This window comes from Mus pahari, chromosome 3 (genome assembly GCF_900095145.1).
Source record: "Mus pahari chromosome 3, PAHARI_EIJ_v1.1, whole genome shotgun sequence".
NCBI lineage: Eukaryota > Metazoa > Chordata > Mammalia > Rodentia > Muridae > Mus > Mus pahari.
In genome coordinates, this window is record NC_034592.1 from 146,024,781 (window position 1) to 146,047,151 (window position 22,371).

Below are 22,371 nucleotides of genomic sequence, written 5' to 3' on the forward strand. Positions count from 1 at the left end.
ACTCGGGAGGCAGAGGCAGGCAGATTTCTGAGTTTGAGGCCAGCCTGGTCTACAAAGTGAGTTCCAGGACAGCCAGGGCTACACAGAGAAACCCTGTCTGGGGGGTGGGGGGGGAGGAGAGACAAAGGAGCCAAGTGAAATGTCAGAAGGGAAGATTTACTGATAGCTCAGCCACAGTGGGGCACAGCAATGGTTTATTAATTGGTGCTTCTCACGTCTCATGGAACTTTCCGGCCCCTTTGAACCCATATTCTCACCTCATGAACTTCAGGTTGCTTTGGTTATTCCCAAGTGCAGGGGCAAAGGGTGATGTCCAGTGTGTCCTAGACGGTAAGACAGAGGCATTAGATGAGTTCCCGCACAGCACACCTGCAGCCCCTGAACTGGTGATGTCACCAGGGACTGATGACAGCAGTGAGTTCTGCACTAGGCAGTAGGGCCTGTGGAGTCTAGAACCTTGGGTGGTGGTGGTACTACTTATGATCTGGTCTTACTATGTCACCCTGGCTGGTCTGGAACTCTGTGTAGACCAGGCTGGCCTCCGACTCACAGAAATCCACCTGCCTCTGCCTCCTGGAATTGAAGGTGACCCTCTAGCAATCTTCTTTGAGCTTCAGTTTTTCCAAGTAACAACAGCCTTTTCTAGATGGGCCCTGGAGTGCCTCTCAGTTCAATTCTCCATAAACTTATGTTAACTGAGCAAATAATTGTTGAGCACCTGCTATGGACCAGGCCCTGTCATTTCCTGAGTGCATCCAAGCTGCTTCTCTGCTGGAGATGTGCAGTGGGCCAGGGCTGAGAAAGCAACACAGACCCACATGTTGGTAACTGTTTATCAAGAACATTCTTATGTCAGTGGTATGAGCGGATCTCTGTGTGTGCTGTGCTTTATTTCTTTAAGATAGGGTCTCCTGGGCTGGCTTTGAATTTACTGTATAGTCAAGAATGACCTTACATTTCTGATCCTCCTGAGTGCTAGGTTTGCAGGCACGCACAGTCACGCTCAGCTTTCTTCACTCTCTTAATCATTGGACGGTTCTGAGTCAGATGCTGCCACAAGCCTGACTACTTTCCTGAGTGTCCCTCGTGCCAACAGAGAAGGAGGACCTGAGGGGGAGCCAGAGGTAGAGGTAGGCCAGCTTGCGTGGGAAAAGGGCAGGTTCAGGAGGTGCTTTGGCCTATGCACCCAAGTGAGTCCTGTGCAGGAAACCCATGAGAGAAGGAAGTCAGGGGAGGCCCGAGCTGAGGGCCATAGAGTTTTCTCTCGGGCAACAATTGAGGTTGTCCTTGCCCAGGAAGGAGGACACTGCTGCTGTTCCTAATGCTGTCACCCAGGTGTCTCGCCTCAGCATGAGAGAGTGGATGGGCAGGCCATGGGCGGGACAGAGAGGTGGATAGCATAAAGGACAACATGAGTGCTGGTCAAGAAGAACGGGGCTGGGCTGAGAAGTCACTCCACTCCCCAGCTTCAGTTTCCTCCTTTCTCAAGTGGAGGCTAGAGGGGCTGTGTGCACAGCGTGCTGTCAGTGACCCAGCCTGGCCACTCAAGAGGAGGACTCGGGCTATTAATAGTTTTCATTCAGTAAGCATGAAGTACCCACTGCATGCAGGCTCTGGAACAGCCTTGAGGGTATAAAGACAAGAGCGATGGTGTTCACTCTCGGGGAAGGAGACTACAGAAGAATGATTGTGGCCTTTAAACTCTTGGTTCTGTATAATAAGGTCTGTCTCATGCGAAGCATGCGGCTGAAGGTGGTCCAGTCAGGTATTTTGATTTAGCAGCTGTAGTGGCTATTCCTGGTTGTCAACTTGACTATATTTGAAATGAACTACAATCCAGAATTGGAAGGCTCACCAGTGACCCTAATCTGGAGACTGGGAGATAGAAGTTTCTGATCTGGATCTTGGTATGGAGATCTTGAGACACAGTGGTGATTGAATCCAGAAGATTAAGACAGGGAGATCTCCGAGTCCAAGGTCATCTGGGATTAAAGGTGTGGTGGCACACACCTTTAATCTGGGCTACACCTTCTGCTGGGGACCATATAAGGACATTGGAAGAAGGGAGTCTGGCTCTCGCTCTTTCGCCTTCTTGCGGTGTGGGACTCAGCAACTGCTAGATCCTTGGACTTCCATTCACAGCTACTACTGAACCATTGTTGGGATTTGACTGCAGACTGTAAGTCATCAATAAATTCCTTTACTATATAGAGACTATCTGCAAGTTCTGTGACTCTAGAGAACCCTGACTAATACAGCAGCACAAAGTGGCTTGAAATGGGAGGGAAAATAAAAGAGCATCTGGAGGGGACTCAGGCAGGACTTAGGACAGGAAAGAGCACAGAGCCTTTGATGTGGCTGCTCTGCTTTTAAGGAAAGACTCCAGGTCTTAGGGAGAGGGTAATTAAATCAGTCTGCAGTGTACCCACAGAGGACCCTGCAGCTGCTAACGGCAGCCAAGGGCTGGGTGGGCTTTGGATGTTTGTATTGTTTTGATATAATCGTTGTACAGAATTTCAGGGTAATTTGGATTTGTTTTTGGATGAAGAAAAGCAAGATGAAAAATAAAAAGGTTTGGCCAGTCATGATAGTACATGCCTGTAATCCTAGCATCTGCAAAGCTGAGGCAGGAGGATTGCTGTGAGTTGGAGGCCCACCTAGGGTATATAGTGAGTTCCAGCCCAGCCTGGTCCACAGTGTGAGACCCTTTCTCAAAAAGAAAAGGAAAGATGCCCAGCAAAATGGTTTAGTGGGAAAAGGCTCTTGCGTCGCAGGCCTGACAGCCTGAGTTCAGACCCTAGAGTGCACAGGAAGGCTCCGCAAAGAGGTCCTCTGGTCTCTATAGGAGCATCGTGCTCCCCCCCCCCCACACACACTCATGCCATGGACACACAGTAATAGATAAAGAAATGAACAAATGAAAAATTTCATTACAAAAGACATAAGAAGGGAGGTGTTTTGTGTATCACACAGACATTTCTGGAAGGACCCAAGATATAGTGTGCTGGGGTAGAGTGCCTGGAGTAGGTGGAGACACCCAGTTCTTGCATCTTTCCATTTGTGCCTTTTGAGTTTTATTTCTCATGCACACATAATTTGATAATTTATAGTCTAGGGTGTAGTTGAATGATAGAACACTTGCCTAGCATGCAGAAGGCCTTGGATCACATCTCCAGCACTAATAATAATTAATAATAAAAACAAAGCCATTTCCCAAAAGAAGATTGAGAAGTTAAGTCAGGTATGGTACATAGCTATAATCCCAGCAGTTGGGAAATAGAGGCTGGAAGATCAGGAGTTTAAGGCCAGCCTTGTTTATGTTTTGAGTTCAAGGCCAGCTTGAGTTGCATGAGACCCAGTCTCAAAAAAGTAGAGTAATATAAAAAAAAAAAAAAAAACAGTATAAATACTTAAAAATCAATCTTGCTGGCTGTGGTGGCACACACTGGTAGCATCTGTTGGAGGATGTAGAGGCAGGAGGATCCCGAGTCTGAGGAAAGCCAGACTGTAGTAGCTCACGCCTTTAATCCCAGCACCTGGGAGGCAGAGGCAGGCGGATCTCTAAGTTGAGGCCAGCCTGGTCTACAGAGTGAGTTCCAGGACAGCCAGGGCTACACAGAGAAGCAGTTTTGAAAAACAAACAAACAAACAAAAAAGTTAGATACTCATATGTGACTATATGATTTTATTTCACTTCCAGCATAAATGAACATTTTCTCATGCTTGTCTGTCTGTCTGTTGAGATGGCATCTTGCTATATACCTCAGTCTAGCTGGACCCAAGGTCATCCTCCCTTGGCATCCCAAGTAGCTGTGATTCTAGGCCTATGCTGCCACAGCGTGAAGAATACAGTCATGGAAGACAGTGAATTTGAGTGTTTATGTGCTGAGTTGGAAAACTCCCCATAGCTGTGTTTGGAACCATGGTCCCCGAGGATGAATGAAGATGGATGCTTTCCAGGATTGGGTTTGGGACTTGGCAGTACCACCAGCATCAGCTTTCTGCCAGGGTGGCTCAAAGGTCAGACACAGCAAAAGCAAGGTCAGAGCCCTAGGGAGTCTGTCCCAGTGAGAGGCCAGCAGGTGGCTTAGCAGGTGATTCATCTTGTGGTGTCAGATCCGGGAGAGAGCAACAACTGCCGAGCACTCTGGTAGTCAGAGCCTTCCCTGCAGTCCCTGGGGTCATTCTGTCATCCCATAGATAGGGTATAGAGGAGAGAATGGGTGGGTGGGCAGGTGGGTGGATGAAAAGCTATGTGATCCAGATGTATTTATAGCGCACTCCTCTGTAGCAGGTGCCGAGCCCAGCATCTTGGAAGGAAGCAGCAGAGCGGGTTTGGCTCAGCTGCCAAGATCAGGCCTCTCAGTCTGGTGCATTGAAAATCCAGACACGGGGCTGGTGAGATGGCTCAGTGGGTAAGAGCACCCGACTGCTCTTCCGAAGTTCAAATCCCAGCAACCACATGATGGCTCATAACCCTCCGTAACAAGATCTGACTCCCTCGTCTGGGGTGTCTGAAGACAGCTACAGTGTACTTACATATAATAAATAAATAAATCTTTAAAAAAAAAAAAAAAAGAAAGAAAATCCAGACGCAAGTCCCTTTTCATGGAACTGTCGTTCTAACTGGAAAAGAGCTGGGAAAGAGGCTACAACAGATGGTGTGGGCCGCCCAGGGTTTGACCCACCCCGTGGGCAGCTGGTGTCACCTAGGGAAACATCTGAGCCTAGGAACCACATGGACCTTTACAAGACAAGTTATAAAGCTACACCTACACAGTGCTTATCTATGGGGTGGGGCCATTGAGTGTGATGGACGTGAAGCAAACGCCTGGTGACTGTCCTCATCACTCTTTGTGCTGCAGTCTCATCATTTGTAGAGTGTCATCACCATTGCAACAGGCCATTCTGCTGTGCCCGAGGCTTTGAACGGTTTCCCTAAAGGAAGGGGAAGCAGAGTGACCAGTAGAAGGAAGGAGTTCTCTCTCTGATGCTCACCACAGCTAAGAAAGACAGGCGGGGTGCGCCATCTGCTGGGTGCAGGGGGCACTTCCTTACACAGAATTTTGTCCCTGCCTCTTTTGGGAACCCAGAGAGGGGCAGGGTCTTTGCTCCAGAGAATCGGCTATGAAATCTAATGTATGGTCTGGTCCCTGGATAATTACCGAGTTCCTTCCTTAGAACCGTGGTTCTCTTTGCTCTAGACTGTTGTCCCCACAGGGACATTCCTGGTCTCATGCCTTTCCAGCCTCCTCTGTGTGCCCTCCCACCTTCCCATTGGAGGACTCATGGGAGCTTGAAGCCAGCAGGGAATCGCCCTTGAATGGTTGCTTTCCACCCATCTGGCATCCCAGATGCTTCCCTCTGGGTCCCATTTCAGTAGCCACACCTCCCTCTACCACCTGACTTAAGTCAGAAACCAAAACTCCCTGTCAGACAAAAACTGCCCACATATTTGTTCTCCAGGTTGTGTCTAGGACCCATCTTGGTGTCTGCTTGGTCCCTGTTGCGTTCTCACATCTGGCCTCCCAGAAGCCTAACCTACCCCATCCACAGCTTGTCTTCATGGTCTTACCTAAAACCCCTCCAGGGTGCCTCTTCCCACCCTCAGTGTCCTCCCTGTCACTGTCCCTTGTGTGTGTCCTTTCTGCTCTGCTCCACCCCATCTTCCTTCCTCGGAGCCTCAGCACTTGGCTGTTCCCTTCTGTAGGGCATTCCTTGTACCCCCTTTCTTTCTTCCCGTCTTTCTTTTTATAATTTTTGCCTCTCTTCATTTTATAATTTTACTTGAGACATGGTCTCATTCTTTTATCCCAGAGCTCACTATTCAACTGTGTAGCTCAGACTGGCCCCGAACTCACCTCAATCCTCCTGCCTCACTTTCTTCAGTGGTGGAGTTACAGGGGTAAACGACCATGCCCAGTTCTTCCCATAGCATCCTTAGCTGTTGGCTGGTGTGCTGCTTTCCATGTCTGAGTCTTGGTTGGGTCCTAGCCATCCCTCTAGTGCCCTTGAAGCCCTGAACACGCAGTCATGAGCCAAGTGACATGATGGTATCTTGACACAATATGCAGTGAACTCTTAAGCTCTGTGAGGTGGGAGTGATGCCGGCTTGCTGTGCTCCCTCTGTACCCTAGACAGTGCTGGGCACATGGTGTGGGGAGCAGGGCAAGCTGCTCATCAGCTGGACTTTGAATCAAGATGGAATGCATGGTCTTATGTGTTTTTACATTTATTTTGCTCTTCTCTCTCTCTCTCTCTCTCTCTCTCTCTCTCTCTCTCTCTCTCTCTCTGTGTGTGTGTGTGTGTGTGTGTGTGTGTATACAAGGTACACAGTGCAGGTGTGAAGGTCACAGAAGAATGTGCAGGAGTTCGTTCTGTTTTTCTAGCACATGGTACCTGGGGATTGAACTCGGGTCACCAGGCTCAGTGGCAAGCACCTTTACCCACTGAGCCACCTTCCTGACCCTCAGGCATGTCATCTCTCTCTGTCCTCTCTCCCTCCTTTCTTCCCCTTTCTCCCCCTCTCTCTTCTTGATTTTTTTGTTTCTTAATTTTAAAAATAAGCAGGGTGGTGGTGGCGCACTCTTTTAATCCCAGGGAGGTAGAGGCAGGTGGATTTCTGAGTTCGAGGCCAGCCTGGTCTACAAAGTGAGTTCCAGGACAGCCAGGAAACCCTGTCTCGAAAAAACACAGAGAAACCCTATCTTGAAAAGAAAAAAAAAAACAAAAGAAAAAATAAATAAAACAGGGTCTCTCTATGTAGCCTTCGCTGTCCTGTAACTGATTAGGTAGACCAGGCTAGCCTAGAGCCACAGAGCTCTGCCTCCTAAGTGCTAAGATTAAAGTCATGCACCACCATGCCAGGCTTCATGCTTATTCTGTAAGATGTGGGTAGGAGTTGTCTAGCTGGAGTTACAAAGGATGTCAGTGTCTCACTTCTGCTCCTGTTCTGACAGGCCTGAGGAGCGATGCAACAGGCATGATGGAAGTCGAGTCCTCCTATTCGGACTTCATCTCCTGCGACCGGACAGGCCGTCGGAATGCAGTCCCTGACATCCAGGGTGACTCAGAGGCCGTGAGCGTGCGGAAGCTCGCTGGAGACATGGGCGAGCTTGCACTTGAGGGAGCAGGTCAGAGCCAGTGCCCCCGTGTCCTGTTGGGCAGCTGGGGAGGTAGTTTGCCAGCTCTTGCTAGCCTCCAGGCCCTATACCTTCCTCAGGGAAGTGGCTGCATCTAAATTGGGGCTGTTTGCTCTGTTGGCAGAGCCCAGCCGATGTCTAGGATAGAGACTGTCAGCATCCTGGTTCCAAGGGCTCTGATGAGTGGCTAGGCCTTTGGCCTTTTTTCTGCCCCAACTCCAACAAGTCCTGTTAGATCTCTGTAATGGATCCTAACTCCCAGTGCTCCATGCCTTAGCTTCTCCACATCTGCACAGCCACCATGTTTACCTGCTGTTCACTTGGACTTCATGCCCTTCCTGCACAGCAGACAGCAGGATTAGTTAACCTGTCCTGTCCTGTCAGCCTTCTGCCCCAGACTCTATGGTAACATCTCAGAGCCAAGCTACTCTTCAGTGCTCCCTAGAAGTCATGCCTGCCTGGCTTTGGGGTTCATCCACACCCTACCCACTTTCCCCCACTTGCCCATCCCAGTTTGCTTCTCTATAAAGGGTCAGGGCCTCCTTGTGTGGGCCTTCACCACACTCACTATTACCTCTGTCTACAACAACCCCAGTGGACCTGCGGCCACCTGCTGTCCCTTCACTCCCAGATGCTCCCAGAGGCCTCCTCAGCTAGTGTGCCCCCAGCCACATCACTCTCAAAGGCCTCGTGTCTTTGACTTTAGTTTCAGAAGAGAGGAACCCTGCTATACCTGCACATGGCAGGCAGTTTGTGACCACAGGCTGAGTGACCCAATGGAGAAACCAAGGGGACCCAGCATTGCCCAGGACACCCTGCTCCTCACTTCTCTGTTCTCAGAGGCCTCTGCTCAGCTTATGTCCACAGTTAGCCATAGACCCTTCCTTAGGAAACCTTCCCTACCACTTCTCTGCTGCAGGCTCAGAGCCGTGCTTGCCATATCACTTCCCATGGTGCACTGTGGCTTCCTACTGCACTACTCCAGGAGCAGGTCCTGGCTGGGCCAAAACATTGTCTTTGCCTGTGTGGCCCCAGTCTAGAGTTCTTAGTCCTTATTGCAGAAGTAACTTAGGAACATGGAACAGGGAAGGTGTTAGGGGCAGGGACCCAGTCTCTCATGTTATAGATCAACTGAGGTCAAGAGAAACTGGAGTCTTCTTAGGCTCACCCAGCAAATGACCATCATTGGTATGACAGTCTATATGCCTCGAGAGAATACCCTGCCCTTTATCCCTAAGCCTCACACACTTTCCCAGGCTGAGGCCCTGTTGGCCTTCCTTGTGTTGGCCCCTGCTTTCCGTTTAAGTATGGACACCTGCACAATGCTCACCAACCCCTTTGCAGCCCCAACTCTTATCCCCCACTCTTCGCAGCCAGAACAAAGGCCTGCAGGCCCTGCCTCTGGCAGTTGCTTCTCATTGTGGTGCCTTTAAGGCCTTCCCTGACCACAGCTTGTCTCCCTGTCTCCATGGCTCTGTAAGCACCCCTTTTGAACTGAGCTGCTCCAGCACAGGCTGTCTCATGCCCTCTGTGACTAGCAGTGTTTGGCACGTGACGGGTACCTACTCAACGGCTGCTCACTGTCCAGCCGAATGAGCAGTGGGCCCAGCTGGCACACCAGGCACACTGCCAAGGGGCCCTTCAAGGCTCCTGTGCTCTGCTCAGCTCTCATCAGCTTTGTTTGCTGCCTGCCTTCATCCTTAGCCATCACTAGTTCCCTCATGCAGGCCTTTACAACACCGTTTGCCATATTGAGAGCCTTTGTGGTATTTGGGTCCTCCCAGTACATACATGATGCTTGCTAGCCACCATGACTGATGCCTGAAAGGGAGGCATGAGGACAGAATGTGCTTGCTACTGGAGACTGGAGCGCCTTTGATAGAATCAGGCAAAGTGGTCAGCTATGAGAAGTCATCACAGTAAAGTGTCTCCAGGCATTTCTGAGCCCAGCAGACTCTCCTAGGCTGAGGACAGAGCCTTAATGCTATCCTCCAGATTCTGACCCACAGGCCAAGGCCTCAGAGTTTTCTCTGCCACGCCTTTCAAGGGCTGATGCATAGCCTGAGTAGAACAGGACTGTGACCCCGTAGGGTATGGGCAGGCATAAACATCCTAGCTACCTGGTCTCAAGCCTGTGGCCTGTTGGATCTGTCAGCGCCCTCCAGCATGCAGTACACACATCTGTCTGTGCCCACCATCTTCTCAGACTCTCCTAAGAGGAAGAGAAGCCAGAGGCCAGCCGTGGGATGAGGGTGCACTGACCCTGGGCAGCAGTTCTTTCATCCCTAAGACTGATGGGAGAGGACCTTCTCCCCGACTAAGGGAGGGTTGGGGCTGGTACAGAGGACATATGATTGTTAGAGAGGACTTAGGGTCACAGCCTACGTTCCACTAAGCCAGATTCAGACATCAGTTCTTAATAAGCCAAAAAGAGCCAAATTAGGAGCTAGTGGTCAAGCTCAGTGGTTAAGACCACGTCATAGCAGGTTACAACATCTGTAACTCTAGTTCAGGAGATACAGTACCATCTGACTTCCAAATGTGCCACAGATGCATGTGGTTCACATACATACATGCAAGCAAAACACTTATACACATACATACATACATACATACATACATACATACATACATACATACAAGCAAAACACTCATGTACATGAAGAAAAAAATTTAAAAAGGCAAATTAAAATGAAGAACAACAAAAGGTAATTTATTCAGCGTAGCCACATTGGAAGAGGGACGGAGAGGTCAAGTGATCCCTCCAAAGTTCATCTTTGGGGCTCTGCCATGAGGGTAGGTTTAAGTAGAGGCCAGCGTTGTGCACACGCAGGCTGTCATCACAAGTTGTGGTCTGGCCATCACTGCCCCTTCATTGTCCAGGGCCCACTTTCCTCAATCACTGGCAAGTTACAGAACTCTTTCCTGAGAAAAGTCCCTCTGGCTGGCATAGGCCTTAGGCTTGTCTTCTTCAGCAGGAGATCCTTGGGGATGTCTAATTACTTGGGGGCCCAATGTTTCAATAGTCTGACAGCCAAGGTGAGGGACAGAGTCTCTTCAGGATATCTTCATCCCTGCCAAGCTGGTCACTACAAAGTGACTCGCCTGCAGTCTCTAGCAGTGGGGTAAACAGAGCAGAAACAGTGGGGGAGTTTAAAGGGTCTCAGTTCATGGGGGCTTTACAAATGAACCTAATACCTCAGGGCGTTAGGCCTCCGGAGACCAGGAGACCTTTGTGGCTGAATCTTGGTTTAGCCCCCATCCTCCAAGTTGGCTGCTTCGGGACAGGCAGGCTCAGATTGGCACATACTTGAGCCACAGTGCCAAATTCTGTCCACACTATTTACTTCCATGAGCACTCAGGGCCAAAGACTGTGGATTGTTTGACAGAATTCCAGACCCAGAGCTCAACATAGGCATAAAGACAGGCCTAATGGCAGAATGACATGTACCTTCAGTGGCACCAGGGTCCCTGGGGCTTGAGACTGCATTACTGATTGAGTTTGGTCCATAACCAGCATCTGTGGAGGATGCTGGCCCTGAGAGGGTTGAATAACAGTACAAACAGCTAGCAAGTGGGTGAGGCAGAGGCTGCTGGTCCCACCTTCCATCAGGGCTTCAGAGAAGCTGTGAGCGAGGACTAGCTCAGGTAGGGACTTGCAGGCCTGGCCAGGTGGAAACCCAGCCTGCTGCTGTCCCTTACTCCAGCCCAAGTTTCTGACTGGCTGGAATAGAGCAAGGCTGGATGCTGCCAGTGGTATTCAGAGTCAGGTAGCCTCTACCTTGGGATGTGCAGGCCACAGTGAGCACACCTGAGCTGCCCACTGGTTTCGGCTCCTATATGGTGTTTGAGGAAACTCCCATTTGCTAAGCACATACTTTCTGCTGGGAACTTAACATTCTTCCCTCTAGAGAGGACATGCTCATCAGCAGGTCTGTAATCCTGACCTGCACTGAGTTTTATTATACCAGCAGCCCTGGCAGCCTTCCCATGGTAAAAGCAAGACCTGAGAGCAGGTTAAATGGCTCTCTGGCCTTGGCCACACCCTCCCTAACGAACCCATTAGCCTGCTTCCAAGGCTGGCCTCGGTCATCAGTTTGGCTGGTCCTTCCAGGCCACCTGTGCTTCACAGCATGTGACTAGGTGAAAGAAGAAAACTTACCCCTCTTCTCCCCTGCAGAAGGACAGGCAGAGGGAAGTACCCCAGAGAAGGAGGCCAGCGGCCAGCCTGAGAGCAGTGATGCGAACACCTCGTCCTGAGTCTGCCTGTGGTCCTAAGGCTGAAGAGACCCGCTGTACTTCCTGGACTGGAGCCCTGGCCAGCCAGGCCGACTGAGAGCCTCATGGAGTCCTCTGTGGCCCCCACTCCAGCAAAGTCCTCTACCCACACCACAGGCTCCACTCTTCTCCACCTCCCCACGGTGCCCAGGTACACTTTGAAGACACTAGCACCACAAGATGTTATTTATTCAGCTAGGCGGGGCTCGAGCCAGGCCCTGCCCCTAGGTGAGCAGCTGCCACCTGGACAGGGACTGCCCTGTCGCCACTCACCCTCCAGCCAGCCGTCTGTCGGGAAGATCTTCCTAGCCCTTTTTTAAAGCCTCTTTTACATTTTTTAAAAACATAACTTTTTCAGAGAGAAGGGAGCTGACAATCACTTTTCTTCTGTTTTGGTTTTGGGTTTTGTTTTTGTTTTGAAAGCCGTCTTAAGCTCAGTTCTGATGATCTATGCAGCTCTAAGTTTCCTCATGGAGCCTCACAGATCCAGTTTTGGGAAAGGATTTGGACTCAAAACTAACTGACCAATTCTTTGCCCTTTGTACCAAGAGACTGATACTTAGGCCCAGGAAATAAATGCTGGTGGTTTGTGTGACTGGCTTACGATCTTTTAACTACCAACTGCACAGCTGGGCTCTGCATCCCCACATCCTCGCCCCACAGGGCCCCACTGCTGCCCTCTGTCCTGTGGTGGCCAGCACAACCCCTCATGTGACATCTCATGAGCCCTTCCTCACCCTACCCACCCACAGCCCACACCTCCTGAAAGGGGCCTGTGAGATGTCTCAGTGGGTAGAGACTTATTGCCCAGCCTGGCAGCCTGAATTCAGTCCCTGGGACTGATGGGGTAGGAGGAGAGAGTTAGCTCTCACTGCTGTCCTCTGGTGGGCACATGGGCATATGGTGGATTAGAACTACCTAAACTCCAGGTCCAGGGGAGGTGGTGCCCTCTTCTGACCTCTGGCACCAGGCACACATGATGCATATACATACAAACAGGCAAAACACATAAAGAGAATTAAATCTTTAAAATCCAATATAAAAGTAAATCCAAAGGACTGGTTAAAGGGTCAGAGAGTTCAGGAGCATCTGCTCAAACAGCCCCTCTGGAAAAGTATCAGTTCTACAGGAGAGACCCGGGCTCCTCAACCCGGTACACAGTGTAGGGCCCGGGGCCCCGAGACCGTATTCACCATGTGCTGCAAGATACCAGTCACCAGCTGCTTTATTGAACACCATATTTTTAGCTTTAGAAGGAAGGTTTTCAATTCATGCCCATGATTGTCAAGGCCCCTGGGCCCTAGCCAGGATATCCAATCAGAGGACAGACCTGGCCTCTCCAAGGTCTGGAAGGAATGAAGGTCAGTATGTCAGAGTAGTAAAGACTTTATCCACAGGATGAGGCTCAGAGAAGTGGCCTTGCCATCTTCAGGGGACCTGCTCTGCTGGTCAAGTCAGAGAAATAGAAAGGTCAGATCTCATAACACAAAAGGCATGGTAGAAAGCACAGAAATCTAGGCCCAGAGAGTAACTTCCTTCTGTAGACAGCAAGTCGGGCTTCAAACAAGGGAATGTGTGGCTTGCCAAGGCTATAAGGAAATAAAGGAACTCATGGAACTGGGACTGGGCCAACTGCTGTTCAGGTCACACCCCAGGCTGCCCGAGCCTATCCTGACATAATGATCAGGAAATAGCCACCCTGACAAGAAGCTGACCACTGCGCCCCGAAGCCAGACAGTCTCCATTATTTTCAGGGCTGTCCCTACCCTCTGAAAGACTTCTGCTACAAGCCACACAGAAAGTTGTGGAGGGACAGCATAGGGTGGTGGCTGCAACCCTGCAGAGGTATGTTCCCTCCCAAGGACTTCTGCCACAAGCCACGCACAAAGTTAAGGAGGGACAGTGTGGGGTGGTTATTGCGCCCTGCAGAAGCGTACCTTCAGCCTGTGGTGGCTATTGGTATTCTCTGTAGAGCCGTTCTAGGAGCTCCTTCTTCTCCTCCTCTGGGAGGAAGCTTGACTTCGCTGCATTGATGTTCTAGAAGGGGAAAAACATGGAGTCAGAGTACAAGGAAGGGAGCAGCCCTGTTAGCAAGGGCAAGGGCAAGGGGCATCATAGTGGGGGGAGGGGCACAGGTCCTTGCAGGGACTCACTCAGGACATCAGAACCCAAGACCAAGGTCTGAGCCTATGATCAACCTAAATGTTACAAAAACATCCACAGTCAGACCTGTCTTGGGAGAGAGGTCTTCTAAGGGGCTCAACCTAAGCAAAGGCTAGTTGCCTGGTCCCTTAGCCAGCATGCTGCCGCCAAGGCATCTGTGGAAGGCTTTTGGTGCTAAGATGAGCTTGGCATGTCAGGCCAACCCATTCTTGGTCTCCAGAGGTTCTAGGCAATCCACACACAATACATGCTTGCACGGGCGCGCGCGTGCGCGCGCGCGCACACACACACACACACACACACACACACACCTGGGCCAAGTGTCAGGCTCACAGTTCACACATACTCACCAGTCGTTTGAACTCCTCCTCAGTGAAGCCCATATCTTTTTTGGTCATCTGGTAGTCAGTGTCCAGCGTGGACTTGAAGATGAGGGGGTCGTCTGTGTTGAGTGAGTAGTTGGCCTTATCATCCTTGAAGCTGGAGGAGGGGCCAGGCAGGAAGAAAAGAGAGAGCCTTTTTACTCCAAGAACCATCACTGCCCGTCCGTCCACCACCTCCCTCTTCCATCTTTATACAACCTTAGACCACACAAAGGGTTGCATTCGTATTAAAGAGGTAATATTTTATAAAACTCTGGGAAAAGCCAGCTCAGAGGCAGTGGCAGAATGGCCTGAGGTGACAGATAGGGAGACGGTGACAGCCTTAAGCTACCATGCTCTCTAGCCTTCCCCCTCTCAGTCTTGGAGCACAGCTAGCATCCTACCCTCCTCTCCTATTCAGTCCTCAGTCCCTTGCCATATGGCTCTTCCAACACAGCATGGAGACTTCCTGGTACAACCCTGCCCACCATCTTGTTGAACTTGATTGGTTTCTGCCAGCTCCAACCTTCCTTGCCTGGAGAGCAGTTTTCAACACTTTGAAATTCTTATGTATTTAAGCATGCCATGGGGGCATGATTGGAGGTCAAAGGACAATTTATGGCAGTCAGTTTCCTGTTTCTACCATATAGGTTCCTGGGGTCAAACTCAGGTTGTCACACTTTGAGGAGAGCATCTTTACCTACTGAGCCATCCCACCAGTCCCAGAATTTGACACTTAACTTTTCTCAAAGCATTAGTCATGGACCCCATACTTTTTTTAAAAAGTCATTGGAAACTTTTGTTTTTGTTTTCTGTGTGTTCAGGGTTCACAGAGCTGGAGGAGGATATTGGGTGTCTTTCTCTGGCAGTCCCCACCTTAATTCTCTGAGATAAGCTCTCTCGTGGAACCTGAAGCTCACTATTTTGAGGCCAGTAATCCTCCTGTCTCCACTCTCCTCCCTAGTACTGAGGTCACAGGTGTGCATGGCCATGCCTGGCTTTTTATGTTGGTGCTAGAAGTCTGAACCCTGGTCTCACGCTTGCACAGCAAGCTTCCTTATCCACTGAGGTGTCTACCAGCCCTGGCCACCTTGACATGTCTTTGGCTTTCCTTCTGTTTCTGCCTGTCCCTAATGTCACTGTTACAGGTTCTTTTCCCTCCTCATCTTGATCCTCCATCTCCCAGAGTCTTTGCTCTTCAACCTTTGTATTTGCGAAGATGAGATGACCCTTCCCCAGCCTGTGTGCAATAGATGTGCGTGCCACATCTAAGAGCGGCCACTGAGCTGTCCCACAGGCGCCATGCACTAAGAAAGCCCACAAGCCTCTTGTTATCAGGGCACACTCCTTCCATCTGTGTAACTGTAGCTGACAGACCAGTGCTGGCCTGACCATTGGCAGCCCAAGTCCTTGTCACCTCTATCCTGCCTTGGGAAAAGACAGCTTTGTTCTCCTGAAGCCTGATAAGGTCATTGGACAGGAAGGCCTTGTTTTTAGTTGCTGATGGGAGCCAGGCAGCATGGGCGAGGTGCTCTAGGGAAAAGCTTTCAAGCTGGCCTTCAGGGGAACACCCGACAGCATCAATAAGCAAATATCCAGACAGATGAGGCACATCTTCCCACAGCCCAAGAGACAGAGTTGGGTAACAAGAATGTAGACACTCGTAGCTGGTGGGCTATGGGGCCCAGCTCTGCTAGTTAGTGGGTGAGGAGGCAGGTTGGCACATCTGAGCTTCACAGTCCTCAGTTGTTGGACAAGGACAGCAATGCCTGCTTCTCAGCCAGTCAGAGTGACTTCATGACTAAGAACCAGGATGGTCAGGACCCCATTCCCTCCCCTTCCTTTCCAGATCAAAACCAAATGGGTCCCAGGAACCAGATCTCACCGAACAACCGCATGCGTCGTTTTGGGATTCCAGGCGCCTGTGAGGTAGCTGGACCAGGGGCAGACCTGCAAGGGGCAGGTGTGTGACTGGCATAGTGGGCCCAGGGTCAGACTGATCAGGGCTGAGCCACCTGCTGAGGTACTATTCTGGATAGCTTTAGTGCCTCAAGCCCCACGAAACCTCCACCATGTGGCGACTCCCACTCAGCCTGCCTGGCCTGCCTCTGTCTGAAACACATAGGGTAGCCAGAGCTCGCTCTCTCTCTGCCTTGGCGTCTCACCTCAAAGTGCATGTTTTCTTTCAGTAGCCTCTTGTAGAGGGCTTCATCCTCGATGGTGTGGTAGCCATGCCCCACCCTCTCTGTCTTGAGGATATCCACAGCCTGTGGAGAAACAGAGAGGAGCTGAGTCCAGGGGCAGGAACAGAATCAGGAAGAGGAGGCCCGGGGTCACTGGCTCCTTACCTCGCGCACAACCTCAGGAGAGCCCACCTCGCCAGCGTGGACAGTTCGATGAATGCCATTCTTTACTGCACCCTGGATGGGGAAGAGACAGGTTGGGCATGGCTCTGAGAGGACCCTAGGGAGCTCTGTCTGAGCCACACTTTGGGGCTCTGACTTTTGGCAAGTGTCACTGTCCCCACAATCAGGCTAGGCTACTTGAAGTGTATAGGACAGTGTGGCCTGGTTTCCCAAGTCAGGAATAGGGTGGAAACGTTTTACTCTGTAGCTTCTGTGCACTGATGCTGTTTGAAGGGTTTAAACACATTGTCTAATAGTCCAAAGCAAATGCCATTACACTGCTTTAGGGTGGAGCTCAAGAAAGCCAAGTTAACAGGACCAAGGCCTAACAAGAAGTTCAGAATCAAGGCAATGAGCTCCAGAGAAAAAGCAGCCCTGTCCAGGGTCACACAGGAACACATAGGCAGACGCAGACGCAAACACAGCTCTCCCAACACCTAGCGGGGCTTTAGGTAATATCCCGTTTTAAGTCCTGAGCCCCAACCAAGACATACCTGGGGACTCAGAAGACCCCAAGCTCCCCCAGGGCCACCCTCCCCTTCTCAGGCCCACCTCATAGGCTTCCACATGGCCTGGGAAGAGGCTGCTTCCTTCAATGGTCTCATCCCCAGCCAAGTCCATAGCCACCACGGTCTTCTGATTGTACTTCTTACACAGCTCCAACACCTCAAGGGACCAGCCTGCCAGAGAGGTCCAACGGGGCCACATCAGGGATGGAGTAGGGTCTGCCAGCCACCCACTGGCTGCCCTAATCCCTCATCTGAGGCCAGAGAAGATAGAAGATCCAGTGTCTTGTCTTCATATCCTGACTGCTGTGTCCTCCCCACCCAAGCCTCAGAGTGCCATTTCCCAGAGGGACACCATCAACCACTCACAAGGTCATGGCGAGTGGCTGCTGATGTGGGCTGGGTTCAGTAAGTGATGGATAGGCTAGTCCACTGGTGCTTACCAACCCCCGTGGCAGACTCACTCCACTGAGAAGATAGGAAATCACAGCCTAATATTTAGCCCAGAATATAATTGATGGGAATATTAGTTTATTGCTAATGCATCATGCACTTTTATATTAGGAGCCCCATAAAGTTGTTATGATGTGGGCCAACAAGATGTCTCAGCAGGTAAAGCCCTAAGCCCAATGACCTGAGTTCAGTCCCCAGGCTGCACTGACGGTTAACAAAGAGACAGACAGGCCATGTCCTATTATAGCAGGCCCTGTAACCTAACATCAGCCCAGGGTTTTGGTGCCCACTAATCCTTAGGGTGGGGGCAAGAAGTGAGTGTGACCATCACCAGACACAGTGTGAACAATCTCACGATGGGTGATGTGACTTGCCCTGGGTCACAGTAAGGGCTCTGCAGGTTGAGCCTTGGAGGCTTGACCGGTAGTGGGGGAGGACCCCGGATACCTCAGAAATCAGACCCATCAAGAGTCTTTATGGCCCAGATAAGGCAGGGCCAGACCACAGAGTCTTAGATGGTATTACACGTTTCCCTATTGTTTAGGTTCCTTTGAGCTTCCTGTGGGTCACGTGGCTATCAAGACCCAGATTTCCTGTTAAGCAGAGTCACCAGAGTCACCAAAAGTTCACAGGTGTTTTTTAGAAAACTCTAGAAATACAAGGTGGGGGACACTGGGATAGAGTCGGTCCAGCCCTGTCCTAGGCCAGGCAGCCGGCAGGGTGCGACGGTACTCACTGGGCTGGTGGCGCATGCAGCACAGAATGGACCGGGCCTTGATGCCGAATGCTTGTTCTCCCTCCTGCAGGCCCTGGTTCACAAGATCCACAACATCATCAGGGGTGACGTCCCCTCTGTATGGGGAGAGGAAGAGCTTTAGGCCAAAGGAAGACCATGGGCAGCCATGGAACTGGAGCAGGGAGGAACAGCCTTGCCCCTGGATTGTCATCTGAGGGGACACACGGACATGATTTCAAGCCCTATGCAGTGGCCCGCTTCCTCAGAGCTGTCGGGGCATCACCAGATCCCAGTGTGAGAATGTCACACAGCCCTCCTTATTTCTAGAATGGAGAGGTGACTGAATTTGGGCCTGTACAATTCCCACTTCCCACATGGTGTATCAGAATCATGGCTCAGAGGGAAGGAATAGGGGTTCAAGAGACTTCAAGGTGCAAGGGGTCAACCAGAAGACAGCAACGGGCCAGACTCTTCACTGAGCAAATGACTTTAGAAGTCACTGGCTAAGCCAAGCAGTCATGGCAGCTAACTAGTATTCACTTAGGGGAGAGACACAGCCTCAAGCAGAGGGATAGGGATCGTGTGCTTAGGGCTGAGCTGAGTCCCTGAGTCCACAGACCAGGCCAAGGCCAGGGCTCTGAGCGCTCCATCAGAGCCCTGCTCAGCACAGCCCCCTCCAGTGGTGTCACTCACTCAGTCTGGTTCCAGGGGATTGGATCCACTTTGGAATTGGCCAGCAGGTGTGGGCTGTAGCGCACTTCCACGTAGACCACGCCCTCCTTTGCCTTCATCTCCACAAACTCATAGGCGATCCTCTTGATGGCCTCCCTGCAGCCCCTGGGAAGGGAGGGAAGAACACAGGTTGGCAACCTTCCTCAGCTCCTTGGGAGCTCCAGTAGCCAACGAGGTAACTGCAACTGTCCTCAGAGCCAGCTTGTTTCCAGCTCACAGGCTCTTAATGCCTGGGCACCTGCCCATGAGAGCCAAGCCGCCTGGGAAGCTGTACGTTTGAACTACAAACTCATTCTGACCCCTTACCCTTGTGTGACCACTTTGCCTCTAACAGGCATGTCGACCAGTTTGCCCCAAAGTACTCCACTCTCCACAAAGCAGTGAGAGTGATTAAAAAATGGTGTGTGTGTGTGTGTGTGTGTGTGTATGTGTATGTGTATGCGTGAAACAAAAACATACCCTTCTTCTCTTCTGAGCCCCTACACCTGCCAGTTGTACACCTCTGACTCCATGCCAGCCCAAACGTCACAGCCACCAGCTTCCTTAGCCCCTTGTGCCGCACTGCAGAGTCTTCCTCTGGCCATCTCAGGACTTTGGGTCATGGTCTCCCCTTTGCTCCAGCCTCCTGCACTCTGCCTGCCCCCACCTAATGCCAACTGAAGGCCCTCTGCCCAGGCCTCTTCAAACCACCTTCCCTCAGCATCCTTTCTCCATGCCCCGATCCCCACTTGGTATTAGATACCGCCTGCTTTTTTGTAGGGGCTGGCTGTATTCCATCTCCCCTTGGCTCCTATGAGACAAGGATCTCTTTGCCTATCTTGTCGTGGCTGTGATACCTCAGCCAAGGGAAGTGCCTAGAATACAGTAGCCACATATTAGATGAGTAATGGATGCAGGCTGGCAGGGAAGCTAAATGGTGAATCCAGAGGGACGCTGGGATGGGAGGACTTGGTCTCTAGTCAAGGACTCATAGTCTGTGTGGTCCTGGCTAGTCAGTTACCCTTTGATAAGGGTTATTGTAAGGGAGCATCCGAAACCTCACCCGGGCCGGCAGTTGGACAGGCAGACAAATGCTACCCTTGGTCTCAGCCAAAAGGCCAAGAAGTGATCAGAGACAGGCCGGAAGGGTTCTAGTTGCTGCTGCTGCTGAGTGTGGACTCCATGAGCAAGGCACAGGTTACCTGTGAAGGCGCCTGTGGGCAGTGATCAAATGCTAATGGACGGGCCTAGTTAAGATTCCCTCCAGAGCTGAGAAGGCAAGCAAGTGCCCTGGGGGGGGGGGGGAGAAGAGAGGGCCTGCCTCTAGGGCAGTGGAGTCACTCCTAAGAGGGGGTTCCATGAGCGAGGGAGGATTGGGTCTCAGCTCTAACATAGTGGGGAGTTTGCTCACTGTCTTTCCCAGCCCCAGCCACCCACAGCTCTCACATAGCTATCTACAGTCTGATCCGCCCTTCAAGTGGGTATTGAGCCCTCATGCTGGGCTCAGACTCCTACTACACAGTGAACAGGAGCTAGGATCCCTGCCTTTCCATTGCCTCGTGACAGGGAAGCCAGGTATAAATAGGGGGGAAACATACATAGGGATGCTATCGGTACAGGTAAAGCCAGGAGGCCATGTGGCCTGCCACAACATGGCCAGAAAGACCCCACGTGCAGTAGGCGAATTGTGGGCTTTTAGAGAACAGCGTTCCAGGTTGAGAGAACAGGGGCAGAGGGATCTGAGGTGGGGTATGAGTACCCAGGGGTGGGGGAGGAGTCAGCACCCCTAAAAGCAGGACCTCAAAGTTGCAGGGCTTGTGCGCCTGTCCTGTGGGTTTTAGTGTTTGCTCTGAGGGATGGATGCAGAGAGAGGTTGGTAAATTTGGGTCAGAAGGCTGGCTTAGGTTTTCAGTCATGAATCCTTTCTCTGGCACTCTCTAGTGACCATTCCTGGGCCTTCTCAGAGACTAGCAATGGTCTTCACTCACCCAGTGACTCAAGACATCAAAGAAAGACCCAACTCCGCTTCCATGTCCCACTCTAGGGTCTCCCTTCCAAAGCTCTAACCTGGGGGATGGAGGACCTGGCTTAGGCCCTTCCCTGTTCTGCACCCATGCCTCAGTTTACCTTTAAGACTAGGGCTCTTTCTATGAGATCTGGAATGGTGGCATGGGTCTAAAGAGCAGTGAATTTTGAACAGGACATCCTAGACAGCCGGCCAGCACAGGGCTTCAGCAAGCAGAGCCGCCTCTGCCCTGAGACAGAAGCCACCTCCGGACGGGATGAGATCAGGAGCCCAGAGGCACAGGAGAGGTCGGCTCATGCGCACACTATGGTAAGAAGCAGGGTTGGAGGCCTGATCTTGGTTACAGGGATGGATGCTGCCATGGGGCACAGGGTTGGTGAGCAACTTACGCGATCGCAGGCATGTAGTAGTCAAACTTGGCCAGGAAGCCTGGGAGCGAGAGGGGCTTGTCCATGCCGATAATGTTGCGCAGCTCCTCCACTGTATCTGCGGGGAGGGCGATGCCTCTCTTCCTAAAAATAAAATCAAGGGTGAGGGGCTGCAGCCAGGGCTCGGTGGGTAAGAGCACACTGCTGTTCTTGCAGAAGACGAGACCCACATGGAGGCCCATGACCATCAGCAGCTCCAGGTCCAGGGGATCCAATGCCTTTAGGCCTCCTTTGCTGGCATCAGGCATATATGTGTTCCACGTATACTTGTGGACAAAACACAACACATAAAATGAATTTTTAAAAATATATACATTTTAAAAACAAAAACAAACAAATGAAAACAGGTGCCAGGGCAGGATCCAGCCTGGCCTCCCAGGGCAGCATGGGACAGAGTGGTAGCCCCAGTGAGAAAGAAGGGGATCCTTCCATCTACTTCCTCCCATGGGACAGATGCAGACACCGAACTCCAAGCATAAAGAACAGAGCAGAGTTCCCCCACCCCCCACCTCAGAAAACTTCTAACCAGAAGCCATGAAAAAAAAAAAAATCACACATCTCCCATCCAAGAACTACCAGGCCCAGCCCTGCTTGACTTCCAGGATTAATTGCATTTTGGGTGGAATAGCCAGAAACAAGTCATTACATCTCAAGGGGCTAATAGGGTGAGTACCATAGCAAGCCCATGACTTCCTCATCAGGTCTAGGGGCAGGCAGAGGCAGTTGGACATATGCCCAGACAGAAGCTAACAGACACAATAGCTACTGTGCAGTGTCATAATTCCTGGGAACTGGTAGCAGGACCTTTCCCCTTTCTTTCCTGGCTGGCATATCACAGCAGCCTGCCTCACCCAGCCTATATCTATACCTGCTGTGCAGGCCACTCAGCTTGGGACTGTCCCACCCCACTTCCCACTCCTCTCCCCACCCCCAACCCAGTACCAACACCTCTGTCTTGGAGTCTTCTTCCTACATCAGGGTCTCTGCCTCCCCATGGACTGCAGAAGCTGGTGTGAACTTGGGGAGGCTTCCTTCTGCAAATGCACTGCGGTCTCCGCCCATTGTGATTCAGATCCAGCCCATAGGATCCCTCTAGGCCTTGGTTTCTTCTATTTTATCATCGCAATTTTCGTTATTATTGGTGTGTGTGTGTGTGTGTG

The 22,371-nt window shown here is 51.2% G+C and overlaps 2 protein-coding genes across 8 annotated transcripts in view; one reads left to right on the forward strand and one right to left on the reverse strand.

The window, feature by feature from the left end:
* The window catches only part of Pkig (cAMP-dependent protein kinase inhibitor gamma), a 73,533-nt gene extending 61,520 nt beyond the window's left edge, over positions 1-12,013 (forward strand). For 5 of the 6 annotated variants that reach the window (XM_021194255.2, XM_021194258.2, XM_029536337.1 and 2 more), the window contains exons 3-4: positions 6,960-7,133; positions 11,324-12,013. In XM_021194255.2, coding sequence (XP_021049914.1) covers positions 6,983-7,133; positions 11,324-11,403 — 231 coding nt within the window. In that variant the 5' untranslated portion in view covers positions 6,960-6,982 and the 3' untranslated portion in view covers positions 11,404-12,013. Of the gene's footprint in view, positions 1-2,146; positions 2,180-6,959; positions 7,134-11,323 lie in introns of those variants that run through there. The other variant, XM_029536339.1, reaches the window with a different exon arrangement.
* Positions 12,014-12,498: 485 nt separating this feature from the next.
* Ada (adenosine deaminase) overlaps positions 12,499-22,371 on the reverse strand; it is a 23,608-nt gene continuing 13,735 nt past the window's right edge. Inside the window, exons 3-12 of one of the 2 annotated variants that reach the window (XM_029536336.1) lie at positions 21,173-21,295; positions 18,740-18,883; positions 18,047-18,162; positions 16,904-17,031; positions 16,295-16,366; positions 16,112-16,213; positions 15,832-15,896; positions 13,935-14,064; positions 13,359-13,458; positions 12,499-12,866 (exon numbers count right to left, since the gene is read on the reverse strand). In XM_029536336.1, coding sequence (XP_029392196.1) covers positions 13,375-13,458; positions 13,935-14,064; positions 15,832-15,896; positions 16,112-16,213; positions 16,295-16,366; positions 16,904-17,031; positions 18,047-18,162; positions 18,740-18,883; positions 21,173-21,295 — 964 coding nt within the window. In that variant the 3' untranslated portion in view covers positions 12,499-12,866; positions 13,359-13,374. The remainder of the gene's footprint in view (positions 12,867-13,358; positions 13,459-13,934; positions 14,065-15,831; positions 15,897-16,111; positions 16,214-16,294; positions 16,367-16,903; positions 17,032-18,046; positions 18,163-18,739; positions 18,884-21,172; positions 21,296-22,371) is intronic. The other variant, XM_021194292.2, reaches the window with a different exon arrangement.